Source organism: Eutrema salsugineum, unplaced genomic scaffold (genome assembly GCF_000478725.1).
Source record: "Eutrema salsugineum unplaced genomic scaffold, Eutsalg1_0 scaffold_5, whole genome shotgun sequence".
Classification (NCBI taxonomy): Eukaryota; Viridiplantae; Streptophyta; class Magnoliopsida; order Brassicales; family Brassicaceae; genus Eutrema; species Eutrema salsugineum.
In genome coordinates, this window is record NW_006256612.1 from 4,169,814 (window position 1) to 4,183,023 (window position 13,210).

Consider the following 13,210-nt stretch of genomic DNA (forward strand, 5'->3'; position numbering starts at 1 on the left):
GGCAAAAGTTCTTCCCAATAAATCTGAAAAACCCAAGTTCATCCAGGTTCATCACACGTGGAGCATCCTTATTGATCCAAAAAAATAATTTTCGAATTAAAAAAAAATGAAAAAAAACAAAATCCAAAAAAAAAGTATTATTATATTGGATTGAACTCTTTTCTCAGAAGTTCACTGATGGACGTCTTAGGACTTAGAGTCTCATTTCCCTCTTATATTAACTGTGGTGTATGCTTTCTAAACAGTTAGATTAACATAAGCAAACTGTCAAGTGTTATACTTTTTGTTTATTTTTCTGAAATTCCACGACTCGAACTGAAATATCTTAAACGAGCAGAAGTAATTTTGGATTTTTTGGGCCTTAGTTTTGTATATAGAAAATAACGTCCAGCTAATTTACACGTTAAATTCTTAAATATCTACCATTTAATTATTTCTCGAAATGCAGCTTAAAGAAAAAATAATAAAAAGAAAAAAAAACAAGGCCTAATAATTAGGAGGTAGTTACGGTAAAACTAAAAACCCACCAAATAACCTCTCCTTAATCCTCGCCAAAACCCTAACTTCTCTCTCTCTTTCATATATATCCCGTGACAGTTAAGTTGAGGAATCACCAACTTATAACCTGAAGTCTTACCTCAGTAAAAAAAAAGACAGAACAGTATCTTTGATCCTTTCATATATCCTCTCTTGTCCTTTCTTTTTGTTTTCTACGTTTACTCTCTAAGCTTAAATAGCAGCAATTAAAGCTAATTAAGTCTTACTAATCATCATTTATTCAAACATCTTCCTTCTGTAACTCCTCCTGATTGCTTCGCATTCTTTCATTCCCTAAAACACTGATTCATCATCTCTATCGATCATTCTCTATGAACTGCTTAAGCTACTTCTCCAACTCAGACTTTATCCAGCTCCAGGATTGCTTTATCCCTGATGTGGATATGATTATCCCAGAAACCGACAACACGTTCTTCTTCCAAGCACAACAGCAACATCAACCATCGCATTACGAAAAAGCTCTTTCACCGTCTCTCTTCGAATTCGATCACTTGGATACTTTCTTTGAGCCGTTTCTTCCTCCTCAAGAAATCTTTATCTCTAACCCTAACACTCAAGTCTTCAACGAGTCACAAGACCTAGATTCCTTCTTCCCCGCGCCGAATAAACACCAAAAGCTCATTGACTCCAGCTTCCATTTCAACAACACTCATCACGACCCTCTGTTCCCAAGCCCTAACCCTAATCTCTTTGATTCCTACACCAACGAAGCTTCTAACTTTTCCGATTTTCGAGTTCCTGATTTCACTCCGGCGTTCAACGTTGGGTGGGGTGATCAAAACGATACCAAGAAGCCGAAACTTTCTGCTCAGAGCATCGCAGCACGAAAGAGGAGAAGAAAGATCACAGAGAAGACTCAAGAGCTCGGAAAACTAATCCCTGGAAACCAGAAACATAACACTGCCGAAATGTTCGAGGCCGCAGCTAAATATGTCAAGTTCTTGCAGGTTCAGATTGAGATTCTTCAGCTGAGGCAGACAAAAATGCAGGTATAGTTAAGACAAACCTTATATCCAATTAGTCTCTGCAGAAATATATGTCGACTAGTCTATATTTATGTAAGCTTTTTTTTTTTACTTTGTAGACGCAGGAGAGTCCAGAAGTGGCAGGAGAAATGCAGTTTTTGCTTGCATCTCAAAATATCCAGGAGAAGCTATCGACAGAAGAAGTTTGTGTGGTTCCAAGGGAAATGGTTCAAGTCCTAAAAGCCGAAGAATGCATATTGAGAAACCCTAAGATTTATCGAGACATTAATAAGTTGCTCTCCACGAATCTGGTTAATTAGTTTAGATTTTATCCAGATGCTCGAATGTCCAAAACCTTAGATTTGTCTGTGTTTTTGTGTCTGTTTCTAATTTTTCCTTGTACTAGATTCTATGTTAGCTAGAGCTTAACCATTAGTTAATTTTCTTCTTAACTAATGTAAATCACTTTGTTGTTTTCCAAAAAATGCTAGCTACTCTGTTATATCTCTAGTAAGTTTAATTTAATAAAATTGGTTTTGGTTAATCTTAATTTAGATTATAAGTTAACGAGATATGCAAACAATGAATTAAGTATTTCAGTTAATAGGCTAGTAGCACATAAAGGTGTAACCATTTCCGAAATTATCAAAATCATAAAATCCCAAAAGCATCATCACAAGATTAAAGATTTTTTTTTCCAATGATTTAAATTTAAATTTTAAGAAAGGTTTCTAAAAAGTTTAGTAAGAACCGAAGAGGTCCTAACTCCTAAGTAAATGATTAGTGATTAATCCCTTATTAAATTGTTGAAGAATTAAAACTAATTTACCCCTAGTATTTTTAAAGTTTTCTAAGTGGTCTGTTTAGAACTAAAACTTATTTTGCCTTGCTCTTGTAGCTCGTCTGGTCAGTGAAGGCACTTACATGTGCTACACGAGAGTGTTCGAAGCTCGAGCAAGGCAGAAGAGAGAGAGGGTCGAAGAACTAAAACCTATTTTTATATGCTAGGGATTTTTCAGAATTATTTAGGCTTTATTCTGATCATTTTATATTTTTATATTTCTGTATGGGCCTAAAAAGAAATAAATTTGGGCTCAGGTATATGATTTTTTGAAGCTATAGCACCATTTCTACATGATATCACTGTTTTTTTTTTTATAAAAAAACTATCTATTAAGGGAAAAAACTCTTATCTTATTGTTTCCATAAGCAGTGTATATATACATTACATAATTAATGTATCAGAAATCCTAATGGGCCATGAGACATTAACCTAATGGTTAATGGGCTGGTTACTAGAAGTCCATTTGTTTATAACACTCCCCCTTGGACAAGGTAACCATGCCTGTCACAAAACCGGGATCTCTATAATGCGCTGGGGAACGTTGCCTCATTAAAACCTTACCAGGAAAACCCAGTGGGAAAAACCATGGTGAAGGAAAAAGAGTACAACACGCATTACTCCCCCTGGTTTAGGCATCACTGTAGATCTCTAAGTCTACGCATTCCTATCTTATGAATGAGCTTCCGGAGTGTAGAAGTCGATAATGATTTAGTGAATAGATCGGCTGAATTTTCGCTTGATCGGACTTGCTGAACCTTGACCTGACCATCCTTCTGTAGCTCATGAGTGAAGAAGAATTTGGGCAGAATATGCTTCGTCCGGTCACCTTTGATGTAGCCGTCCTTGAGTTGAGCGATACAAGCTGCATTGTCTTCATACATCACCGTAGGCTCCTTATCTTCGTCCATACCACAATCTGATCGGATATGCTGAGTCATGGACCGCAACCAAACACACTCTCTACTAGCTTCGTGAATGGCCAAGATTTCCGCATGGTTGGATGAGGTAGCGGCAATAGTCTGCTTCATGGATCTCCAAGATATGGCTGTTCCTCCATGCGTGAAAACATAACCGGTTTGAGACCGGGCACAGTGCGGATCTGACAAATATCCTGCATCAGCAAAACCAACTAGACCATCCTTGTTATGGTTAGAATAAAATAATCCCAAGTCCTTAGTACCTTGAAGGTATCTAAGGATGTGCTTAATACCGTTCCAGTGCCTTTGAGTTGGACACGAACTAAAGCGAGCTAAGAGGCTCACGGCAAAGCAGATGTCTGGTCTAGTGTGACTAGCCAAGTACATTAATGCTCCTATGGCACTGAGGTATGGCATTTCAGGACCGAGGATTTCTTCATCGTCCTTCTTTGGACCGAATGGATCACTATCCAATCCAAGGCTCCTCACAACCATTGGGCTGGTCAATGGGTGGGCCTGGTCCATATTGAATCTCTTGAGTACCTTTTCAGTGTATGCCAATTGATGCACAAGGATTCCGTCATTGACGTACTCAAGTTGTAATCCCAAACAGAATTTAGTTTTGCCTAGGTCTTTCATTTCAAACTCTGCTTTTAAGCATTCAACTGTTTGGGCGATTTTACCAGATGTTCCGAGGATGTTCAAGTCATCCACGTATACTGCTATGATTACAAATCCTTTGTTTTGATATTTTCTGATGAAGGTGCATGGACTGATCAGATCGTTTTCGTAGCCTTCTCTGATGAGATATTCGCTTAACCGGTTATACCACATACGTCCGCTTTGTTTCAGTCCATATAAGGATTTGTTCAGCCTAATGCAGTGTTTATCACGAGATGCATGCTTATCTTTGAGCTCAATATCATCTGGTAATCTCATATAGATTTCACTGTCCAGTGGTCCATAAAGATATGCGGTTACAACATCCATTAACCGCAAATCTAAGTTTTCTCTTATAGCCAGACTTATGAGGAATCGAAATGTAGTTGCATCTACCACTGGAGAATAAGTCTCCTCATAATCGATTCCGGGTCTCTGTGAGAATCCTTGTGCTACAAGGCGTGCCTTGTATCTAACGACTTCGCCGAGTTCGTTTCTTTTACGCACAAAGACCCATTTGTTTCCCACTGGTTTAACATCGAATGGTGTCCTTAAGATCGGACCAAACACATTCCGTTTCTTTAAACTATTCAACTCCACGTTTATGGCTTCTTTCCATTTCAGCCAATCTGATCTACGAGTGCACTCAATTATAGACGTGGGTTCTAGATCCTCTTGCGTGTACGCAATCTCAAGTGCTACCTTGTATGCAAAAGTTTCATTGATGTCGACATCTTTTCTGTTCCATAGAGAACCGAATATGATATAATTGATTGAGATCTCATTATTATCAATCCCTTCAGAACCTTGAGTTTTGGCGTCCCAAACCTCTTGAGATGGTTCGATAGGGTAAGTATCAGCTGAGGCTGTATCCGTGTTCTCTTGAATCCCGGTTTCAATCATTGCACCTTTCTTTGATTTCTGGGGATTCTTATCTTTGGAACCTGGTGGTCTGCCACGTTTCTTACGTGCGTCAGACTCTGTAGCAACTTGACTTTTCCCTGAGGGGACATCTATTCGTACTGGTGCATTGCAAGCTGGTATGTACGATTTGGTAACTTTGTTCGGGTCAGCAAAGGAATCTGGCAATTGATTAGCTAGCTTTTGTAAATGTATAATTCTTTGGACCTCTGAATCACATTCTAGAGTCCGAGGATCTTGCCATTGTGTGGATGTTTGATTCCATGAAAGTTCTTTTACCAGCTTTTCTGTCTCACCACCTAATCTAGGATATACCGATTCATCAAATCGGCAATCTGCATATCTGGCTTTAAACAGATCTCTTGTAGTTGGCTCGAGATATTTTATGATGGTGGGAGAATCAAAACCAACATATATTCTCATCCTCCTTTGAGGTCCCATTTTAGTCCTCTGTGGTGGTGCAATGAGTACATAGACTGAACACCCAAATGTTTTAATATGGGAGACGTCTGGCTCATGACCCGTTAGCAATTGGGATGGTGAATATTTGTGCTCACTAGATGGTCGTATGCGTATTAGTTCAGCGGCATGTAAGACTGCGTGTCCCCAAGCTGAGACCGGGAGTTGTGACCTCATGAGTAATGGTCTAGCAACCCATTGAATTCGTTTAATGAAGGATTCAGCTAATCCATTTTGTGTATGGACATGTGGAACGGGATGTTCAACACTTACCCCTATGGACATACAATATTCATTAAACGCTTGGGAAGTGAATTCACCAGCATTATCAAGACGTATAGTCTTTAATGGGAAGTCTGGAAAATGGGCTCGTAATCTGATGATTTGGGCCAATAACCTAGCAAAAGCCTGGTTCCTAGAAGAGAGCAGACAGACATGCGACCAGCGGGTCGATGCGTCAATGAGGACCATGAAATATCTGAATGTTCCATAAGGTGGGTGAATTGGTCCACATATGTCTCCTTGGATTCTTTCCAGAAAGTTCAAGGTCTCTTTAGACACTTTGACTGGTGAAGGTCGGGTAATCAGTTTCCCTTGTGAGCAAGCTGTGCACTTGAGGTGCTGAGGGAAAATACCATTTGGTTTAAGGCTGTGCCCTTTAGAATTCTGGACTAATTTACGCATCATGTTCGCACCGGGATGACCCAGGCGATCATGCCAAATAGTGTAATCTAAAAACCGTGCTTTGATAGCAGCATTAGCCTCAATCATACTGACTTTAGCATGGTAAATGCCAGTAGATACGGCGGGTATAGTTTCAAAAACTTGTTTATGGCCATTTATCATTTTAGTGATAATTAAAAGCTCTTTGTTCCCTTCATCCTGAGTTTCGATATGGAAACCATTCAATCTTATGTCTTTGAAACTCAATAGGTTTCTCTTAGAACTGGGTGAGTATAAGGCATCAGAGATGTCTAGATATGTGCCATTTGATAACAGCACATTAGCTTGGCCATGGCCCTCTATTAGGCTCGAACTACCCGCTATAGTGCTAATGTTTGCGGTTTTGATTACTAAATTTATGAAGTAATTCTTGTCTTTTAGAATGGTGTGGCTCGATCCACTATCCACAATGATATCCATATTGTCTTGCATATCTTTATTAAACAAGAATTGTAATTCAATAACTTGCAAAAATGAGATGTAAATAAAACATTACTCCATAAATTAAAATGTAAAAGCAAAAGGTCTTAAAAATCCAAAGTAAAGACAATAAATCCCAAAAACAAAAGATAAAAGTTTAAGGAGTAATGAAAAACAAATTCAGATTTTTGAGATCAATCAAGGAGGTCGGAGAGCTCATAATCCATGCCATCAATCTTATCATCCTTTGAGTCATCTTCATTGACTTGATGAACCAGGTTAGCCTCATGATTATCTTTCCCATACTTCTGGTAGAGCTCAGCAAGATATTTGGGAGTACGGCAGATCTTGACCCAATGATTAGTCATTCCGCATCTTGAGCAAGGAGTTGGTCTAGATGAACTGCCTCTTTGGGTCGGTTTGTTGATACCACGACCCTTACCCCGACCAAAACTGAGGTTAGGTCGGTTATCTTGGTTCGGTCTACCGCGTCCTCTGCCGCGCAGTCCATGTCCATTTCCACGTCCACGTCCACGATCTGAGGATCTGTTACGTTGGACGAAGTTGGACTCTTTTCTGGTTCCTTCTGGCAATGGGGCTGATCCTGAACTGTTCCTCAACAGAAGCTGATTGTTCTTCTCAGCAAGCAGTAAGCAAGATATCAAATCCTCATAGGTGCAATGATTCATGGCACGGTATTGTTGTTGGAGAACAACATTGGGAGTGCCAAAAGTAGAGAATGTTTTCTCTAGCATATCCTTATCAGTGACCTCCTCGCCACATAGTTTTATGAGTGCAACTATCCGAAAGAGTTCGGAATTGAATTCTTCGACGGATTTGAAATCTTCGAACCGTAGGTTCTTCCAGTCGAACTTGGCTTGGGGCAGTATGACCGTTTTTTGATGGTCATATCGCTTTTTCAGTGCCACCCAAAGTTCGAGTGGATCCTCAAGAGTGAGGTATTGTTGCTTGAGAGACTCAGCGAGGTGATGGCGGATAATAAATATCGCCGAGTACCGTTCTGTTTGAGTCGCGGTGTTGGGATCTTTGATGCATTCACCCAAACTTTTTGAGTTGAGGTAGATCTTGGTGTCAAGGGCCCATTTGAGGTAGTTATCTCCGGAGACAGTGAGTGCCTCATATTCGACCTTCTGAATGTTTGACATCTGAAACATATAATAATTTATGTTAAATAATCAATAGTATGAGACTATGATCATTGGAATAAGGGATTTAAGGTATTCTTGGGAAAACTTTCCATTTCAGGAAACTTGCTATTTTAGGAAACTTGCTATATAAGGGAACTCTAAAATCGAACCTTAGGGTTTATAACCTAGCCGGTTTACTAGGGTTTCCAAATTTAGCTCTAATAGATAAACATTGGTTTTTTTTTTTTTTTTTTAAAGGGTTTAGGGTTTAGGCAATCTAGAGATTGATTTTGGAAACTAATTTGAAATTAACCGATTAAGCTTAAACCGATCGGATTGATCGATTAAACAACAAAACCGGTTAAATTAGATTTAATTTTGGAAACCGGATATTAGGGTTATTAATCGGTTAAGGGATTAAACTAAACGGATTTGCTAGGGTTTAATTTTTTATTAGGAAAAACCGATCGTTTTAAACTTAAACCCTATCGATTTAGGATTAGAATTTATCGGTTTATAAACGGTTTAGGTGGATCGATTGGTTTAGAGTTTAAGGGGTCGATTGGTTTAGGATTTAGGAGCTTGCATGGACCGGTTTTAGGGTTTTCAAGGATCGGATCTAAGATAAATAACCGATCGGTTTAGGATTTAAACCGATCGATCTCGGTTTAACGATAGACAAACCAAAACGATTTTAGATCTAGGGTTTTGCAAAGATTTAGGTTTCGGTTGCAAGGAATTTTAGTGTTTGGTTTAGATGATGTTAGGACCGATCGGTATAGGGTTTGAACAAAGCATTAGGGTTTAGGTTTTATATGATAAAGCCGATTAGGAAAAATAAAACCAATTAGGATTTTGACAAGAAGAAAGAGGATCGGTTTGGTTATGGTTTTAAAAACGAAAAAGACGAAGAAGAATCATGAAAAGAACCGATCCATATTAGGGTTTTCAAAAAAAAAAAACCAAAACTTTGATTAGGGTCTATAGTTTTAGATAATACCTTTTCGCCAAATGGATTTCTGACCGGCTTATGATCTGGGAGCTAAAGACCACAGATATCTACTGGAAACTCCTGAGAATGATGGCCAGAAGTGAGGACGAACAGCTGCTACAATGGAGGAACCACCGCTTGGAAAGAATCACCCGCTAAGGTGGGACAGCGCCGATTGTTTTGAGTCTTGAGGGCGCGTATGGTGTCGGATTGAGGAGCGGTTTTCACCACTAGATTCTTCTCTTCCAGGGCTTCAAAATGATATGTAGATCGCCTTCTAACTCCTTGTATTTTGAGAGATATGATCGTTTGAAGTTGAGCTTCGTGCTGATAACGTATTAAGAGAAAAAATTCTTATTTTATTGTTTCCATAAGCAATGTATATATACATTACATAATTAATGTATCAGAAACCCTAATAGGCCATGAGACATTAACTTGATGGTTAATGGGCTGGTTACTAAAAATCTATTTATTTATAACACTATCACTATTTTGATATTTTATGTTTGGATAATTATCTTGATCCTCGTCAAAATGGATAATTCATTTTAAATCGTTTCAGATATAAAGGTTTTCGGTATTCAACCTCTAAATAAATACAAAAACATATCGGATATATTTGCGAGTAAAGTTTATACCTGTAACCTGTCTATTAGAAAATATTACTTAACTGAAATAAAGTGTTTTTATATATATACAAAATATTAAATGTAATAAAGGTTAAGTCTGAAGGACTAGATTCATTAGGGTTTTTAATTGGTAGTAAATGAAAAAATATTACTTAATTAAAAGAAAGTTATTTTTTGTTTATTTATATACAAAAGATGAAATGTAATAAAGAAGTATGAAGGATACTAGATTCATTACGACTTTTAATTGTTAGTTAATGGAAAAATGAAAAAAAAAACTAAAATCTAGTATTAATTTCATTAAACCATATTCCAAATACTCCTATGTACGATTCTATAGGTATCGAAAACTTTGTACAAATTGACGAGTCGACATGAAAAATTCATGTGAAATATCCACCCACTACCCTTAATCAATGAAATTTTTGGTTTATGTGTCATTTATTAAGAAAAGAACCTCTAAACTATTATATTATAGTGTTGAGTCTGTTGACGTAATTTCTCTATTCAGTCAAAAATAATAAGTTAGTCAATGATATGATAGACGTCAAGCTTATCCCCTCCTTTATTTCCATGTCCTTAGTCGTAACTCCTAACTATGATCACTAGTCATAGTTCTTTCATTCAGCTCTTTTGTGTGTGAGAAATAATTAGTCTTTATCATCTGCAAACCATCGTTTTCATAGATGCATGTTCTCTTTAATTGATTTGAGGTAACAAAGAAACTATTCTAAAATTTTTAATGATGAGACTTGCACTAATAAATTTATTATTTGTGTTCCTACGTCTATTTTATCATATTATCTAATATTGAACGAGGTCAATAACACAACTGTGATCAGCCCAAATTGGTTCATATAACCAAATATAATCTAGAAAATGGTTTATGATCACAAGTATAAAAGTTAATAAAATAAATGGTAACATTACGTGGACGGTTTAGAACATAAAATTAACAATATACTTTTAGTTTTTATATATAGTACACAGATTCGCTAATAAATATTATAAAACTACATGTGTTCATGGCATTTTTTCTATTGTATTGAAATTTTTGACTATGATTGATAAGTGAGAATTGTAAATACTAACATAGTAAATCACTCTCAAGTTATTGATTTAAAAATGACCTGATATATAGTCGATTTATTATTAAACGGTTGACTTCAAAATAAAATTAATGGTAAGTATAGTTTTTAATTGATAAGTAGTAAGTACTTTAGAATTCATGCTACTGACACCCAATTATAAACCAATTTACCTTATACCAACTTTTCTTCACCGTTAACGCGTCAACTCATATAAATTATCTATAAACCCATTCTCCCCACCAAATATTTTCTACAAATAAGATATGGCTTCTCTATGTCCAATCATGAAAACGAAAAAAAAAAAAAACATCGAGATGAAATTATAATATTTATATTTTACCAAAAAAAATATATTTATATAGCATTGAGCAATAAGATGTTACGACTGTTCTTTTCCCCACTCGTCAAATCAAAACAACTTATTTAGGAAACAAAGAGTTGTGCTGAATTTTTCTTTCTTTCAATCAGAGTGGATGGATGATATGACTTAACTTAAGGTCACTGTTCCCATTATATTCTCACACTCTCAAAATCCCACATCAAAATGTTAGTACTTATTACCCTTTTTCTTTTCTTTATTATATTTCTATTATACAATGTCCACCATTTTTGTTATATATATAATATTTTTAATGGTTGAAAAAATAAGGTGGTCGTAACTGATTAAACAACGCGTGTAGTTTTTACGTTAGTTCACACATTACGTTAGACCATGTTTATTGGAGAAATCCTCAAGAATTTCTCTGTCATTATTCTATTATTAAAGTTAAGAAGAGAAATTCCTAAAGAAACTTATGTTATTTTGTTGTATATTGGAGAAACTTAGATGAGTTTCTTTAAATTTTTTTTTTTGAAAAGTTTATTATTTAGGAAATTACATTATTATTTTGAAAATAACACAAACTTAAGATATTAATATTCAAAATTAGAAAACAACACAAACTTAACAGAATATTCTTAATATTTGAAATAATCCAAATTTAACAATAAAACTCAGTTATTAACTTAATGATCTCCAAATCGTTGCCATATATGCTCAACCAAATCTGCTTTCAATTGGTGATGAATTTGTATATCCCGAACTCTTTTCTGATTATTGAACATCTCAACGATATTTGAACGCATGTCTGTAAAGTATTCTTGATCCACCTGTGCAATTCCTTCTCATTCTCCTTCTCCTTGTTGGAATTCAGCAACATTAAACTGGTATCCGTCACGTTCGTCTTCTACTATCATGTTGTGGAGAATGATACAAGCCCTCATAATTTTTCTAATTTTTTCTTTATCCCAACTAAGAGCCGGATTTTTAATAATGTCAAATCGAGCTTGCAGAACTCCAAAAGCACACTCCACATCTTTTCGGAACCCTTCTTGACGTTCAGCAAATAATGTTGCTTTCTGACCCTGAGGAAGGTTAATGGATTTGACAAACGCGGCCCAAATCGGATAAATACCATCTGTTAGATAGTAAGCCAAATTGTATGCCGTTCCGTTGACAGAAAAAGTAACTTTCGGAGCTTTACCTTGTATGATATCATCGAAGACAGGGGACCGATCTAGAAAATTTATAGCGTTTAAAGTACCTGGAGGTCCAAAAAACGCATGCCATATCCACAGATCATATGACGCTACGGCTTCTAAAACGATGGTGGGCTTGCCATGACCACGAGAAAATTGCCCTTTCCATGCGGTGGGACAATTCTTCCACTCCCAATGCATACAATCGATGCTGTCGATCATCCCAGGAAATCCTCTGCCTTCTCCAACAGCAAGTAGTCTTCGAAGATCTTCCGGTGTGGGTCTTCTTAAATACTCATCCCCAAAGAGATTAATTATACCTTCAACAAAATGTTCCAAACATTTTCGAGCCGTAGTTGCACCGAGACAAAGGTATTCATCGACAGTATCAAAAGCAGTGTCGTATGCCAAAAGGCGAATTGCAGCCGTACACTTCTGAAGTGCAGAGAGACCTGGTCTTCCGGCAGCATCAAGTCTCTGTTGAAAATAAGGATGTTCATTGGACAGACGTTCTACAATTTGCAAGAACAATGGTATGTTCATTCTAAAACGTCGGCGGAATAGATTTGCGGGATATGTCGCATTTTCTACGAAGTAATCATTCCACAAACGGTTGTGGCCTTCTTCGCGATTTCTTTCAATGTAAGATCTTTTCTTCCTTGGATTCCTTGTCTCTTGTTGCTCACCATACCCATTAACAAGGTTTTCATAAGTTTGCTCATAAACATAATCAAAAGCTTGATGAAAGTATTCATCAAACGCTTCATCTAAATTATTGTTGGAAGATGATGAAGCCATTAATGAAAAATGAGTTCGGTGAAGAAAGGGTGTCTGGGAAAAAGAAGATTGGAAGAAGTTGCAAAGGTAAAGAGAAGAAATAATGTGTTTGTGTCTTGAATTGAAATCGTTTGCCAAAATTATAAGTAAAAAATTCTTTACATGTGGTGTCAAGTTACCTAAATTATTGTGGACAATTTTTTTTGTTTCTGCTATTTTACAAAAGTCGATACAACAAGCACAAAAAAACAACTTTAACAGGTCCCATATTCTTGTTTCTTCATGTCACGAGGAGAGTTGTATCAACGTGATACTGTCCTCTCTATGTTCTCTCTTTTGGCTCTTCATGTCACGAGGAGACTTTTGTCTTCAAAGCCTGATACGATGGCATTAAAAGCTATACACCAACTTCTTAAAAGCTATACACCAACTACAACATATTATACACCAACTACAACATATATCAAAAGCCTGAAAACAAAAAAAATCACAAAAGGCAAGAAGAATTTGGTCAGATCACTCATTATCATTAATACAACAAAAGTACCACTTCTTAAAAGCTATACACCAACTACAACATATATCA

The 13,210-nt window shown here is 36.6% G+C and overlaps 1 protein-coding gene and 1 pseudogene across 2 annotated transcripts; one reads left to right on the forward strand and one right to left on the reverse strand.

Moving 5' to 3' along the window:
- Window positions 1-869: 869 nt before the first annotated feature.
- On the forward strand, window positions 870-1,843 carry LOC18992028 (transcription factor bHLH52). Of its 2 annotated transcripts, none has more exons than XM_006415375.2 (2): window positions 870-1,547; window positions 1,643-1,843. In XM_006415375.2, the coding sequence occupies exons 1-2, from the start codon at window positions 870-872 to the stop codon at window positions 1,841-1,843; spliced, it is 879 nt and encodes a 292-aa protein (XP_006415438.2). The 2 variants fall into 2 exon arrangements, with proteins under 2 accessions (XP_006415438.2, XP_024009016.1); XM_024153248.1 differs by having other exon boundaries at window positions 873-1,547; window positions 1,649-1,843.
- A 9,486-nt stretch (window positions 1,844-11,329) lies between these two features.
- Window positions 11,330-12,678, reverse strand: LOC112084125 (annotated as a pseudogene).
- Between the last annotated feature and the right edge of the window lie 532 nt (window positions 12,679-13,210).

Coding starts and splice junctions, on each gene's coding strand:
- LOC18992028 (XM_006415375.2), top strand. CDS start 870: ATGAACTGCTTAAGCTACTTCTCCAACTCAGACTTTATCCAGCTCCAG. Junction 1,548..1,642: donor TGAGGCAGACAAAAATGCAG/GTATAGTTAAGA, acceptor TTTACTTTGTAG/ACGCAGGAGAGTCCAGAAGT.